Source organism: Bubalus kerabau, chromosome 17 (assembly GCF_029407905.1).
Source record: "Bubalus kerabau isolate K-KA32 ecotype Philippines breed swamp buffalo chromosome 17, PCC_UOA_SB_1v2, whole genome shotgun sequence".
NCBI lineage: Eukaryota > Metazoa > Chordata > Mammalia > Artiodactyla > Bovidae > Bubalus > Bubalus kerabau.
In genome coordinates this window covers 37,351,999-37,365,816 of record NC_073640.1, presented here as the reverse complement: position 1 = coordinate 37,365,816, position 13,818 = coordinate 37,351,999, and the positions used below count along the sequence as shown (strand labels likewise).

The window sequence follows — 13,818 nt, the reverse complement described above, 5'->3', positions numbered from 1 at the left end:
CAGAGTCCCGTGGCCGCCTAGGCCGGCCTGCCTCTGTCCCGCCCCACGGCTCAATCAGGAAGCCCAGGAGGAAGTTGTGTTAGCAAAAGAGAAAGCAGGGCCTTATGCCATCTGTCGGTACTCCTCATCCTGGAGCTGGCCGGGGCTGCGGCCCAGCAAGAAGGCTTTGTGGGTGCAAACCCCGGCATCCTGCCATGGGTGGGATGGTTCTGAGGTGTGTTCTACCCTGTCTCTGAGAGGGTCCCCCGTGGGACCACCCCAGTTGTCCACAGCAACAACCTGCTCATAAGTTCATCTCTGTTGATTCAGCTCCCTCCCTTGCTTAGTTCCCGGTTTCTTCACTGTGCTTCCTGGGATCACCTCCCACAAAAACTACTTAGACCCAGAGGTTGAATCAGGCACAGGTTTTTGACGGGGTTGAGATGGACCAGTCACCTATGCACTCTCATCTAGCCTTTTCTCTTCCCTCCTTCCCTCCCCTCCCTCCTTCCCTCCCCCCTTTTTTCCTTCCTTCCTTCCTTCCATTCACCTACTTCTTAATTCAGTGATGATTCACTCATTCATTCAGTCACTTGGTGACTCACTCCTTCCTTCCACATGGGTCTGCATTTCTCAAAGTGTGCTCCATGGAAGAGCACTTGTCTGGGTGCTCTTAATCTATCTCCCATGAGTGAAAATTTCCTGTGGCCAAATGCATTTGGGAACTGCTGGACTAAATAAGATCCCCGGGCTTCTTGGCATCAGGACCTTTCCTAAGGGGTGTGAGTTCCCAGGAGGGGCAACCTATGTGCTGTTCCCTGACTTCTCAGGCCCTGGGTCCTTTCAAGGCTCTCTCCTGGTGCTTGGGGTAGTATCACCAGAGGCCCATGTCCTTCCACACTGGCCTGGGGCAGGGACGGGAAGGGTTGTAGCTTCCGAAGCAGATGGGAGCCTGGCCTCAGTGGCTCGCTGTCTGGAGAGCGTGTTGGAAGGCGCGGTGGCTCTGCATGAACTGGCTGTGACCTGGCAGTCACACAGCCGAGGAAAAGCTGGTTCTTGACCATTGTTGGCTTTCTGGGAGGCTCTGCTGGCCTCCTGCCCCTCCAGTCACCAGGAAGGGCATCTGATCTGCCGGGTGCTTGGCCTCGGAGCAGCCTCAGACCTGGGCTGGCCGCACCCAGGGTCTCGTTGCTCCCAGCCCCCGGCTCCCCTGCCACCTTTTCTGAGCTCAGTGGCCAGAGCGTTCCTACCCCTCCCATTAGGAACTTACTTCCCAATGGGAGGGCTACTTGGGAATGGGTCTCGTGGCTGGTCTGAATCCATCATCTGAGGTCCACTGGTGGGGATGCTAGTCTCTGACACACATTAGTTCACCTGATCCTGAACCTCGGCAAGATTAGGTAACTGGCCCAGGTCACATCTGATCATCCTTCTGGGTAGGAGACAAAGGTCAGCATGGGTGGGAGAGTGCTAGTGGACGTTTGATATTCTGGTCTGACTTAGGGTAGGCTGGTGGGGCGTGGGTCCTGAGACCGAAAGAAGGACGGGGACTGGCTCAAAGGTCCCAGGAGGCAGGCTGGATGGATGCCTTGTTGTGGTCTGACTGAGGCTGTGACCTCAGGGTCTGAGGCCTGCAGACCTGGGAGTCCTTGAAGAGATGCTGAACAGGCACAGGTGGGCTGCAACCCCCGTGCCCAGCCCCCCAGCCCAGAAACACCAGGCCTGCCCCAGGCAATTGGTCCCAATCGAGAGAGCTCACTTGGGCTTGGGGAGGAGCGCTGTGAGGTCAGCAGAGCCAAACCCTGGATGGGGCATTCACTCTCTCGGGTGATGATGCTGTGGGTCCTTCCACTGCTCATGTCCCCAGCCTGGTCAGTCTTTGGGGGACACTGATGGTGATACCTGAGCGTGAGTGTGGGTGGCCTTGGGGTGGGACCTCTGGGTGTGTGAGCTCTGAGTGTGAGGGGCACAGTGTGTGTGTGTGTGAGCTGTGTGTGCCGCAGGTAGTGTGAACTGAGTGATGCTGCACACAAGTGTGTGCCTGAGAGTCTCTAGGAAGTTGATGTGAGAGACCCCTGTGTATGCATACATGGGTGAGCTTGGCTGGTGCAAGCCAGCGGGTGTCCCAAGGGGCCACTGTGGTCGGCCGTGCTTGGTATCCGCCCTGTTCCTCCCTCTCTCAAGGGATTCCTGCTGCTCCCGTATGCCCGTCTGGAGGCCGTGGAGGGCACTGTGCCCATGCTTGATGGCCTGGTGGCAGCCCACGCAGACCAGGGTGATGGCCTCAGCTGAAGGTCTCCAGTCCGAAGACCTGGGCCAGAGGAGCTGCTCAGCTGCGCAAGGTGGAGCAGCTTGGCTGAAGGGCAGCCTCAGAAAATGATCCTTGAGAATCTGAGAGCCGTGTGTGATTAATCCACTTCTCTCCCCATTGGCTGACTAACCCTGAGGCAAGCTCCACTCTGGCTCTCGGAGTTGCCAGGGGGACGGAGCGCAGTTGCCCACAGCGGAGACCAGCTCAACAACACCCTGCCTGCACTTTCCACCCTTCCCAGTTTCACTTTCCACTCCCTGGTGCTGTTCCTGGGGTCACCTTCCTCATCAACCCCTTGCACCCCCATCCTGTCCCAGGGTTGGTCCTGCCCCTCCTCCCGTCCCCACTGTCCTGGGAATTTAGCTTCACTTCCCATCTTCTTGGGGCCCCAATGAGCCCCACTGCCCAGTGCTCATGTGGGCCCAACTCCTCAGGGCCCCCTGGGAGAGAGAGGCAGCCAGTATCCTTCTAGGAGTGTGAGGAACTTGGATGTGGCGCCATAGGTGAACACGCCATAGTGTGTCCGAGTGGACACAAGAAATGTTGTGAATGGAGGAAGTGGAGAGCACTGAGCTTGATAGCCCCTGGGGGGCTGTGGGATCCTGAGTGTGTTTGCTTTTGGAACTGGGTATGGGTGTGGGGCGGAGAAGGCAATGGCACCCCACTCCAGTACTCTTGCCTGGAAAATCCCATGGACGGAGGAGCCTGGTAGGCTGCAGTCCATGGGGTTGCTAAGAGTCAGACACGACTGAAGCAACTTAGCAGCAGCAGCAGCAGCATGGGTGTGGGGTCGTTCCGGTTGGAATTGCCATGGGTACCAGGTGAGCTGGGCAGCACCACCGTGAAGGCTGCCACATTCGTTCCCAGAAGGGGCCTCAGAGTACAGAGGTGGCAGCTGAGCTGTGCACCCTGGTGTTTAGGACAGGGGAGTGGTTATTTTGTATACCGTGAGAGGTGCTGAGCTATCTGGTTGTGCCTAGAGAGGTGCTGCGGGGTTGGGGTGGGGGGTGGGCGGCAGGAATGATTCCTGTAAATGGAATGCTTGAATGGTTTAAACCTCGTGGAACATCCCGAGGGTGGAGGACAAGCCCAGGACCAAAACAAGTTCTGTTACAACTACGAGTGTCCGCAGGCAGTGGGTTAGAAACTGGGAGAAGGGAATTTGCGTCTTTCAGGGGCTCACTGGCTTTGAACAGGGGCGGCAGGCAGCCAGCAGGTGGCAGTGTGGGCTTGCAGTGGGACCCAGGACAGGGCTGTACCGTCCTTCAGGATCACACCCCACTTTCAGGGCACTTGGGAGTTTAGGACTATGCTCATGGACTCTACCTGAATTCAAGTAGGAGGGAAGAGTGACAGAGAAAGGGAACCTGTCAGACAAGGGATCGACAACCAAAGCCAAAGTCTTATAGAAAGCAGAGACAAAAGAATTTCTGCAGAGGGGGAGAAAATGACTTACTTCAGTCATTTCAGCCTGATTTCCTCCCCTACACCTTCCCCACCGCTTCCTGATAGTCAAAGCTGTCAGAGTGTGGAGTGAAATGCCAGTCTTCTGGTGTTCTGGAGTCAAGTCCTGCAAATTTATGGCTTGTCTTGGTGGCAGTTACACTGGCCGATTCTTGGAGAATCGATGCCATGTTTTACAGAGGTTTAAAAAAAATTACGGCTTCCCAGGTGGCTAAAGAATCCACTAAGAATCTACTTGCTAAGCAGGAAATGTGGATTCAATCCTTGGTTCAGGGAAGATCCGCTGGAGGAGGACATGGCAACCCACTCCAGGATTCCTTTCTGGAAAATCCCATGGACAGAGGGGCTTGGCAGGCTGCTGGTCCACGGGGTTGCCAAGAGTCAGGTACAACTTAACCACTAAACAACAACAACAAAGTAACTGGTGTAAATCACCCACTACCCAAATATCCCTGTCCTAGAAGAATAACAAGGTTTCAGTGACTGCTGACTTTGAGAAAAGTAACATATTTTCAGTTTGCTGATTTAACCCTTTCCTTACAAGTGTCAGATGGTGCCAACCCCACCATGGGCTCCTTATTCAGGTTACTTCTTACAACATTTTTTTATTGATATATTTATTTTGAACACAGAAAAGATACATTGTTGCGTATTTAGCGCTTAATCCAGGGACAAGAAAAGCTGCTTGGCTCCATCCCTTCAACACTGATGAGCATGTGGGGGTTTTTATCTCCCCCCCAACTCCGGCACTCTATAGGGTTGCAGAAGCAAGATGTGTTTCTTAAAAGAACCTCAGCCCTGGAGTGCATTTTAAAAGCTATACAGTACAACAGACAAGAGATTATTTTTTTGCCTAGAAAACAGTACACCACAAAGGTGGACAGAACTGCGTGTAAACAAGGTCCCTTCCCCAGGCAGAGTCAGGGGCGCCAGGATGCTACAGAACCTCTGGGTGGATTCCTTTCAGTTCTGCACCAGAAGAAATGCTATTTCTACAGAAAATAAGATTCACGATTGCCTTCCTCGCCACCTCTCTTCTTAAGAAAGGGATTACTAAATTGTCTTAGCCCTTTATTGGAGGAATGGAAATGTAGGGGAGAGGTTGGTTGGGGGTGCTGCAGTTTAAGGAGCGGGTGGGGAGGGAGGCGGGGTGGGTTGGAGGACTGCCGCTAGTGATGCCGGCGGGGACGCTCTTTACGGGCGCTGGGCTGCCACCCTCGTGCAGGCTGGGTCTGCAGGCATCAGCTCTGTTACCTGCGTAGTCTCTGATGGAAATTGCTGGGATTCAGGGGCCAAGGTCTAAGTCTGTTTACAACGAGGCCCGTGTACTCCTTTCTGCAGTAGCCCCAGCAGCAAGGCTGAGATGCAACCACTGGTCCTCTCGCGGTGGCACAGTAGGGCCCACATCCCCTTGATTTCATTTGCGCCAGCACCATGGAGGGCAGACCAGAAGGTGCTGGCTCCCAACTCCCAACCCTGAGCCCCCACCTAGAGGGCCAGCACTGCTCCTGGGGTCCGTCTCCAGCCCACTAGAGCTTAGGCCATGAATGGCTGGCAGGGCATGCCCCTAGTGAGGGGCTGCTCCTCTGCCTCAGCGCCTGTCCCCAGGAAGGCCCCACCCCATCTTCTTTGAAGCCCCTCAGTCCCAGGCAGTGGTTGAATGGACATGGGCACCGCCATGACCCACTACCACCACCCCACTACCACCACCGCACGCCCGCTGAGGGCCCTGTCCATCACTTGGGGCTTGGAGTGGGGGCTTTGGAGATAACTCCGCTAGCACCACCAGACGGAGGGTGCTGGGCTAGGGATGGGGCAGGGTGAGGCAAGGGTTTCCAGGTTGTGCCTGGGCCCCCAGTCCCGTGTCCCTCACCCTATAAGTGGCAGGTGTTGTGGCTCTTCTGCCCTGGGTGGGGACATAGAGAGCGTGGAGCTGAGCCTCACTGAGGCCTGTCCCGCCAACCTGGAGGACCAGCTGCCTCCTGGGGGTGGGGGGTGAGTTTGAGCAGGAAGCTGACCTGGGGTGGCTGAGCAGCTTCTTGGGGGGAGAGTCAGCGTTGGGGTCCAGGCTTTCCAGTGAGGGCAGGGCAGACAGCCTGGGGAGAGGGCAGAGTGAACCCCAGCCCCTTCTCTGCCTTCTTTCTCCAAGCACTGGCTCCAGGGGTATCACTGGCAGGCTGGGGAGGAGACTGGAGGTCAGGAGAGCTGCGTCTGCAATGAAACCTTCGCAGGTGGGATTGTGTATCTGGGTGGGGGGGGGGGGGGGAGGCCTGTGTGTGTGTGCACGCCTGCACACGTGAGGGACATGTCTGGATGTATGTGTGCACATGGGTGTGTCAGTGTGTGTCTGTCCAAGTTGTGTGTATATGTGTGCATGTGGGGGTGCCATGTGAGCATCTGTGTGTGTGTGTGTGTGTGTGTGTATACACGCCCCTGTGTGCCTGAAAGATGTGATTCAGCCCTGAGGGGCCGGCAGGACCTGACTACCAGGTCGCTCACATGATCTGCTCTGGGCCCAAGGCCAGGGCCTGGGTTGGGGCAGGCGAGCCCTGGGAACTCTGCGGGCCTGGATGCGGTCCAGGCAGTGGCAGCCGGCCTGATGGAGGGCTGATCCCACACACAGCCTCATAAGGGGGCAGGGTGTCCATGGAGACAGTGCGGAGACCACTCTGGCCCTGCGGCCTCTGCGCCTGCTGGTGTCGGCCAGGGCTGTGGCCATTGCCCGCATCCAGCTCAGGGCAGGAGTCGGTCAGTGAGTAGGGGGGCGGGGCATCCGTGGGGACGTACAGCTGAGTGGCGCCCGGTCCCACACACTCCTCGTAACTGCAAGAGAAGAAGCTCCCTCAGGCCCTGTGTGAGCTGGCCTCAGTGGCGGGTAGCGGGGTCATCCGCGCCCCCCCACCCCCTCCCAGGGCTAGAGGCCTAGCCACAGTGACAGGCTGCCCTGGAGTGGAGCAGGCCAGACCTTAGTCCCACTGACTCCTGTGAGACCGTGAGACCCCTCCACTCCCTGGGGAGGGGCACCAGGCACATTGAGACCTGGATTCTGGTTCTGACTCAGCCCCGGTGTCCCTGTGAACACAAGTGACCAAGTCACCGAATGCTGGGTCCCAGATCTCTTAGAACAGCAGCTGCCACTGCCGAAGCATCTCCAGGTGGGGCTCCCAGTGTGGGGAGCACTGGTTGGGGCAGCCAGACACTCCTTGGTCTCAGGTCACCCCAAAGTGCTCCTTCAAGGGTTAGGGAGGACTTCCTGGGGGCCCTCTGAACCTGAAGCTACAGGGTAGAAAATCACCCATCCTCTGGGAAAGTCCATCCCTCCCAGTGACCCTGGGGAGGGGGTGGTGGTAAAGAGTAAAAGGGTGATGGGGAGGATGGGGCTGTGTGCAGGGCGTAAGGGGGTCCCCTGGATGGGAAGTGCTGGTGTCCTGACTCCTCTTTCCAGGTCCTAAGTGGTTGGGTGAGGTGCCTGAGAGTGGCTGCCAGGACAGGACCCAGAAGAGAATCCCCCCAAGACAGGGCCACCTGGTGGGCATGAGCGCAACTGGAGACAGTGACACCTGTCCCAGTGGGTGTGATCTGGACTTCAGGGGCTCATACTAAGGGTGACGGAGGATGAGATGGCTGGATGGTATCACCAGTGCAGTGCACATGAATTTCAGCAAACTCCGGGAGATAGTGAAGGTCAGGGAAGCTCAGTGTGCTGCATGGTGTGATATAGTCCATGGGGTCGCAAAGAATCGGACAGGACTGGGCAGCTGAACAACAACCAAGGGGCTCGGGCCTGGACCCTCCACCTCAGCTCCTCACCCATCCTGAAGCAACTGAACTTTTCTTCTTTTCCTTTTGGAGTGTCTCTCGGTGACATCTGCTGAGTCACGCCCCACCTCACTTGGTCAGGAGGGTGAGGAGATGGCCACGCCCACTGAGCAGATGTGTTCTGCATTTGTACCATCTGGGGTGTTGCCAGTCCCCGTGGGGGCGGGGCTTCCCGTCTGGAGCCCCGCCCTCTCAGGCCCTCCTGCCGCCCCTGAGTGGCCTCCTTACCCGGGTGGAGAGTCTGGGTACAGCTCTTGGAGCACCGTGGCATCCACGTCCCCATCAGAGCTAAGGTCCAAGGGCGGAGGCCAGTCCTCAGCGGGGCTGCAGGCGTAGCGCATCCTGTGGCTCGGGCGGCCGTATATATGCCCGTCGGACACTGCAGGGAATGGACGGACATTCGGCCTGGGTCTCTGGCTGGCGCCAGGGAGTCTGCCTGCGGCCACTGTCCTGTCACTATCCTGCCCCTCCCTCACCATGCACAGCTGCCTTCATCCCCTCAGCGAGCCCCAGAATATGAGTGCCAGTGCTCTGCTGAGTGTGTGTTGGGGGTGGTCACAGAGAGGAAGCAGAGCTGGCTCGGGCCTGGTGGGACTCCCAGGGTGCTGAGCAGCCTGTTCTGGGTACAGCCAGGTCATGAGCAGCACATCATGAGCTTTGATAGGTGTCGTACTAGGGCTGTGGGAGCAGAGAAGGGCCCGACCCAGCCTGGAGGTCAGGGAGGGCTTCCTGGAGGAAAGGCTCTCAGAACTGAATCTGGTTCAGAAATCAGTCACGGGAAGAGGGGCAAGCCTGGCAGAGGGAACAGAACAGCTCAGGTCAAGGGTGGTGGTGGTGCGGGGAGATGAGAAAGAAGACTGTAGTGTGAAGGGAGATGAGAAAGAAGACTGTAGTGTGAACAGGATGCTTTGAGCTGTGGAGAAGGGCTGGGGCATGACAAACGGGGAGGAAGTGTCGGAGAATGAGGACTGCAGAGGTCTCTGGGGTTAGGTCTCCTGCCCTTTAGGTTTCCCGGGGAGAAAACGGGGCTTCTATGATGAATCCTGGTGACTTCACAGACGACACTGTCTTCTGTTGTTGTTGTTTTTATCGCACAAGTACATCAAAGACTCTTGAAATGTCCTGAAGCTGAGAAACATATTTAACTGTGCTTGTGCAGCATCTACCAACAGAATCTTATTTTCTTAGACCTAGTAACACTGCTTAGGGAATGCCGACGGAGTACAGTCTTCTCATTCTACAGCTGGGGTTCAGAGAGGATCAGTGACTTAACAGAGGCCACACAGCAAATTACTGCTAGGGCCAGAGGGTGACTGGATGTCCTGGCTCCTAACCCTAGAAGCTCTCCACCTCCCAGTTTCCAACAGGTCTGGTAGAGGCTGGAGGACAGTGGGAGCTGCAAAGATGGCTGAGACATGAGGTTTCCGGACCGCCCTGGCCTCCCAGGTGGCTCCTCCCCTCGGAGGGTGGGGCCTGAAGTGGGCGGGACTTGTCTGCTTTGGGTGGGACTTGCGACCTTTCTTTGAGGTCAACACCACTGTTGGGTTGCCCTTCCCATTCTATAGCCAGGAGCTCAGGGTCCTGTGGCTGGTAGAGTGTGCAGCTGGAATTCACGCATAGTCTGTACAACCCCAAAGACTGCTCCTTGCATTCCCCAAACTCTCTTTCCCATTCTTGACACAATGGTAAGTGGAAAAATCTGGATACAAAACTCCATCTGTGGGTATAATCCCAGGATTATCTACAGACATCACGAAAGCTCTTAGAAGAAAATATTCCAAACAGTGGCTCTGTTTGGAGGACAGGAACAGAACCCTTAATTTTTTATGTTTTCTGTATTTTAAAGGTTTTCCACAGTGATCACACATTACGCTTCTCCTAGGAAAAAGGACTGCAAAAACATGCTGAGAAGATGCTGAAATGAGATTTGTTTCCTTTTAGGTCACCAGCTGAAGAATGAGAATTTGGGGAAGAAGTTGGGGAAGAAGCTGAGGAGAGAGGAAAACATGAAATGACTGGGTGAGAACAGAAGAGCCGCAGTGGCTGGCCCTGGGCTCCGGTGCTGGGCCCCATTCCCACCAGTGTTGGTGGGCAGGGCCCCGTCCACTGTGTGTTGGGGTAGGGGGCAGCCAGGGCTGTCTGGACCTCGGGAAAGCTGAGGCTGTTTCCTGGTGGGCAGGCCTGAGAGCCGACGGGGTTGAACCACACTGCTCTTCACCTCTGTCTCCCTGTGGTTACTTTCCTTGGGCCCCCCAAAGGCTGAGCATCTTAGGGAAACTGAGGCCACCCTGAGGCATTCACCTAGCCCAGACCGCAGTCCTGCGATGACCCAGGTCAGCCCCAGACATCCAGGTGGGCAGAGCTCTCAAGGAACAGCTGGAAAGAAACTCCACTCCCCTAATCTGAACTCCCCAAATTCCTTTCTCCTCTACCCTCATCAGCATGCACTCAGATAGTCCAGGGAGACCCAAATCTCTCTCTTCCCTTATTTACCCAAGTTAAGGTATACCTCTGTTCATTATTCAGCCCCAGTCCAAGGTTAGCAACCTTACACAGGCTCCAGAGAGCGGGGAGGAGGAACTTGCATCCCTAAGCATCACTGTGCAGTAGCCTCAGGATCTTATTCACCCTCACAGGGATTTGAGAGAGGGACACAGTGGGTGCCTTCTTCTTGCAGATGAAGAAACAGACGTCAAGTCACTTGTTCTAAATGTCCAGCAAGTGAGAGAGGGCCAGATCCATCTCCTAAAGCTCAAACTCAAGACCTTTCCATCTTATGGAAAGAGAACAAATTTTTTTCTCTTTCTCTTCTTCCTTCTTTCCTTCCTCCTTTCTTCCCTAGTCTCTCTGACTCATTTCTTCATTCACTCACTCCTTCACTCATTCTCAAACATTCACTGGCGCCTCTCTCTGCACCTGACCAGCCTACAGAAGGGCCCTGTGGGCAGGCAGGGGAGGACTGACTTTGCCCCGAGGGCACTGGGGAGCCACTGCATGGCACTGAGCAGAGGCCACAGTTCAATCGTGGTGCTTGTCCCATGGAGAAGGCCTTGGGGGCACCAGGCCAGCGGCTGGCAGCTGTGGGGGCTGCAGCATTAGTGACATGACCCCGAAGCAGGTTGTCTCAAGGGGGAGAGATAATGAAAATAGTTAACATGAACTGGGCACTTACTCATAAACCAGGCACTGTGCTATTTTAGACCTGACAATAACTTTGGGGCGGGTCCCCATGTACCCATTGTATAGATGACTCACAGAGCTGAGCCACTTTCCTGAGGCTGCTTGGTAAGAAGTGGAGATGAAGGCTGCTGTGGACCCTGGGTCTGAGGTGCCTCTGAGACGTAAGAGCCTTGGGGCATCGGGTGAGGAGGATGGGTGGGGCCTGGAGCTGGAGGGTGTGTGAGATGGAGCAGGGGTGGGTCCTCCTGAGAGAGGACCCAGGGCCCAGGGTGGGGCTCTGAGGAACCTTGAGACTCCTCTTCTCAGGAATCGACCAGCAAGTCTGAGAAGAAGCCACCAGAGCGATGGGAGAGAGCCTGGAGAGGCTGAGTCACCGGAGCCAGGGAGGGTGTCTGAAGGACAGAGGGTCCCCCACGGCCAGGAGGCTGCTGCTCGTCGGAGCGTGGTGGCTCTTGTGTGCCCTCTCCCCTGGCTTCTTTTCAAGCCTCCTGGAAGTCCCTGGTGTACCCCCTGAAGGCCGGGGGACGGCATGGGGGCATCAGCACCTCCAGGCCTCCTGCTGAGGCCCCAGGGAGATGCCAAAGCCAGAGCTGAGAACAGAGGCGAGGGCAGGGAGGCGGAAGCCCCGCAGCAGGGTCTCCACGGCGACAGGGCCGCGGGGCTGCAGTGACTCAGCATCAGGCAGCAAAGGCCTGAGCCCAGACGCAGCCTGGCGGCGGCCTGCGCTCACCCCACCTGCTCTGAAGTCAGGGCTGGGGGCTTGCTCATGTGACACTGGCCCCAGGGCCCCACCACGCACTCAGGACGGACTAGCCTGCCCGAGGCCTCTCTCTTTCCTCAAGGCCAAGATTGACCTCTCCACTCAATCTTGGAAATTCCCTTGGCCCTCTCTCCTGAGCTCTAAGTCCTAGGCTCAGGCTCAGGCACATTCAAGCCACTCAACAAGTCCCTCTAGCTCCTGGTCTTTAAAATGGGCTACCACAGCTCTCACTGGGAAAATGGGATGGGGTAGTGACTTCCTCTGCTGTGGAGCAGGTCCCTCTGGGCTAGGCCCATGCTGGGCTGTGAGCTCAGTGCGAGGAGAGCTACAGCTGCCCAGCGTCAGGGCACTGCTGGGGGTGGGTGCAGTGCTCAGGAAGTCCTGGAGTGGGGATCACCCCTGCCTGAGGGGAGGGCGTGAGGAGGGGCAGAGAGGCTCTAAAAAGAGGAGGCATTTGTGTCAACTCTGGAAGGACAAGCAGGCTTCTGTCAGATGGGGAGGTGGTGGGGAATGGCATTCTAGGCACAGGGAAGAGCGCGTGCAGAGGCGGAGGTGGTAGGGAGCAGGAAGGAGGCGCCTTGGGTGGGGGAGCAGGAGGGGTAGAGGGCAAGGGTCGGGCTCTGTGAGGTGGGCAGGCTGGCCATCCTGGGCCTGACTGACTCCATCCTGGGGTGGGAGAGGTCGAGGGTGGTACTGGGCTCCTTGTTGGGGGGAGGTGGGCACGCTCTGGGCAGGAGCCCTTGCTCCTCAAGGGTCAGGCTGGTGCTTCAAGGGCAGGAACAGGCAGGCTTGTTTCACGAAGGCCGGGGCTGGGGAGAAGCCCTACACCCACCCTTTGACCTTCAGCCTCATCCTTGGCAGACAGGTGGGCTTCCCACGCCACTGAGGCATTATGGTGAGTGCCTCTGGGCTCTTCCTGATCACTCAGGACCTCTACAAGGCAGCCTGACCACCCTGTCCCACCCACGGCAGAGCCACCACCTCCCTGCTGCCGCCTGGGCGACAATCGGACAGGGGGCCTGGGGGTGCCCGGGGACGGGCAGCAGCTCACCGTAGCCCTGCTCGTACTCTCGATGGCGCCGGCGGCGGCGGCGGTGGCGGCGATGGTGGTGGCGGCGGTGGCGGTGGCGCTGGCGCTGGAGCCGGGCTTGCCTGTCCCTGCGGATGCTGCCCACGATGATGGTGATGCAGGAGAGGATGATGACCACGCCTATGACCGCGCTGGCCACCAGCACGGGGGACACGAGCAGGTGGCTGTGCTCCGAGCTCTCCGAGAACGTGGGGTAGAAGTAACTGGTGCGGTTGTACCGAGCTACTGTGGACAGAGAGAGACACTGAACAGAGATTATGCCCCACACCCTCCTCCTGCCTCCCTGCTGCCCTGCGAGTTATCCCTCCCTCGGTGTGCGTGTTAAGTGACTCCAGTCCGTGTCCAACTCTTTGCGACCCTACGGACCATAGCCCACCAGGCTCCTCTGTCTGTGGGATTCTCCAGGTTGGAAACTGGAGTGGGTGGCTGTGCCCTCCTCCAGGAGATGTTCCTGACCCAGGGACCAAGCCTGTGTCTCTTGAATCTCCTGCACTGGCAGGCAGGCTTTTTACCACTAGTGCCGCCTGGGAAGCCCTCATCCCTAGGTAAATGGAGGCTACTGTGGCCCATGGACTTTATCCTGACTGCTTCTGCCAGGGAGGAAGGGAGCAGCGCCTTGCCCACATCCTGCCCCCCCTCCCCCCACATCTACAGGAGTCTCTACTAATGAGGGTTGACCCTTCTCCTCTCCCCTGAAGCCTCTGCCCTGGGAGCTCAGCCAACTCAAAGATAGGGAAAAAGGAAGCTCAGAGAGGGCAATGGACTTGCTCAAGGTCACACAGCAAATTAGTGGCAGAGCTGAGGCTTGAACCCAAGATCCAGTGCTAGACCAGGACTCTCCTCCACCAAGGCACGAGGTTGGAAGGTCAGTGTGACTTTGCCAAGGTCTTGGGAAGGGATGGAAGATACTCATGCATTGGAGTTTGAGGACAAACCATACTGGTCTCCTGCTTCGGGCGTGAATCCTACCCAGGGGACACCAGGGAAATCAGGCGGGCCTGGGCCTGCGGGCAGTAACTGACCCAGGCAAGTCAGGGGGCTGGATCTGATCAGGGAGGACTTCTTGGAGAAGGTGAAATTTGGAGGTATTCCAGGCAAGGGAAGAGCAAGGGCAAAGGTGCAGAGAGGTAAGAAGGGGCTTCTAGGAAGGGGTGTGACATGGCAGGAGTATGGGAAGATGAAAGAACCTTGTCTAGGACCAACAGCTGGGTCCCT

The 13,818-nt window shown here is 57.2% G+C and overlaps 1 protein-coding gene and 1 long non-coding RNA gene across 2 annotated transcripts; one reads left to right on the top strand and one right to left on the bottom strand.

Moving 5' to 3' along the window:
* Positions 1 to 6,109: 6,109 nt before the first annotated feature.
* BEAN1 (brain expressed associated with NEDD4 1) lies at positions 6,110 to 8,561 on the bottom strand. Its single transcript, XM_055551454.1, has 2 exons — positions 7,802 to 8,561; positions 6,110 to 6,577 (listed from the first exon to the last, which is right to left on the bottom strand). Exons 1-2 carry the CDS (start codon positions 8,050 to 8,052, stop codon positions 6,250 to 6,252), a joined length of 579 nt encoding a protein of 192 aa, XP_055407429.1. The 5' UTR covers positions 8,053 to 8,561; the 3' UTR covers positions 6,110 to 6,249.
* Positions 8,562 to 9,124: 563 nt separating this feature from the next.
* On the top strand, positions 9,125 to 11,546 carry LOC129630891 (uncharacterized). Its single transcript, XR_008703803.1, has 4 exons — positions 9,125 to 9,258; positions 9,515 to 9,592; positions 10,820 to 10,914; positions 11,060 to 11,546. It is a non-coding gene; the product is annotated as an uncharacterized LOC129630891 (long non-coding RNA).
* Positions 11,547 to 13,818: the final 2,272 nt, after the last annotated feature.

Excerpts from the sequence above, each read along its gene's own strand:
- BEAN1 (XM_055551454.1), bottom strand. The coding sequence starts at position 8,052 with ATGGTGAGGGAGGGGCAGGATAGTGACAGGACAGTGGCCGCAGGCAGA. Across the intron at positions 6,578-7,801 it reads TACCCAGACTCTCCACCCGG|TTACGAGGAGTGTGTGGGAC; the intron begins GTAAGGAGGCCA and ends CTTCTCTTGCAG.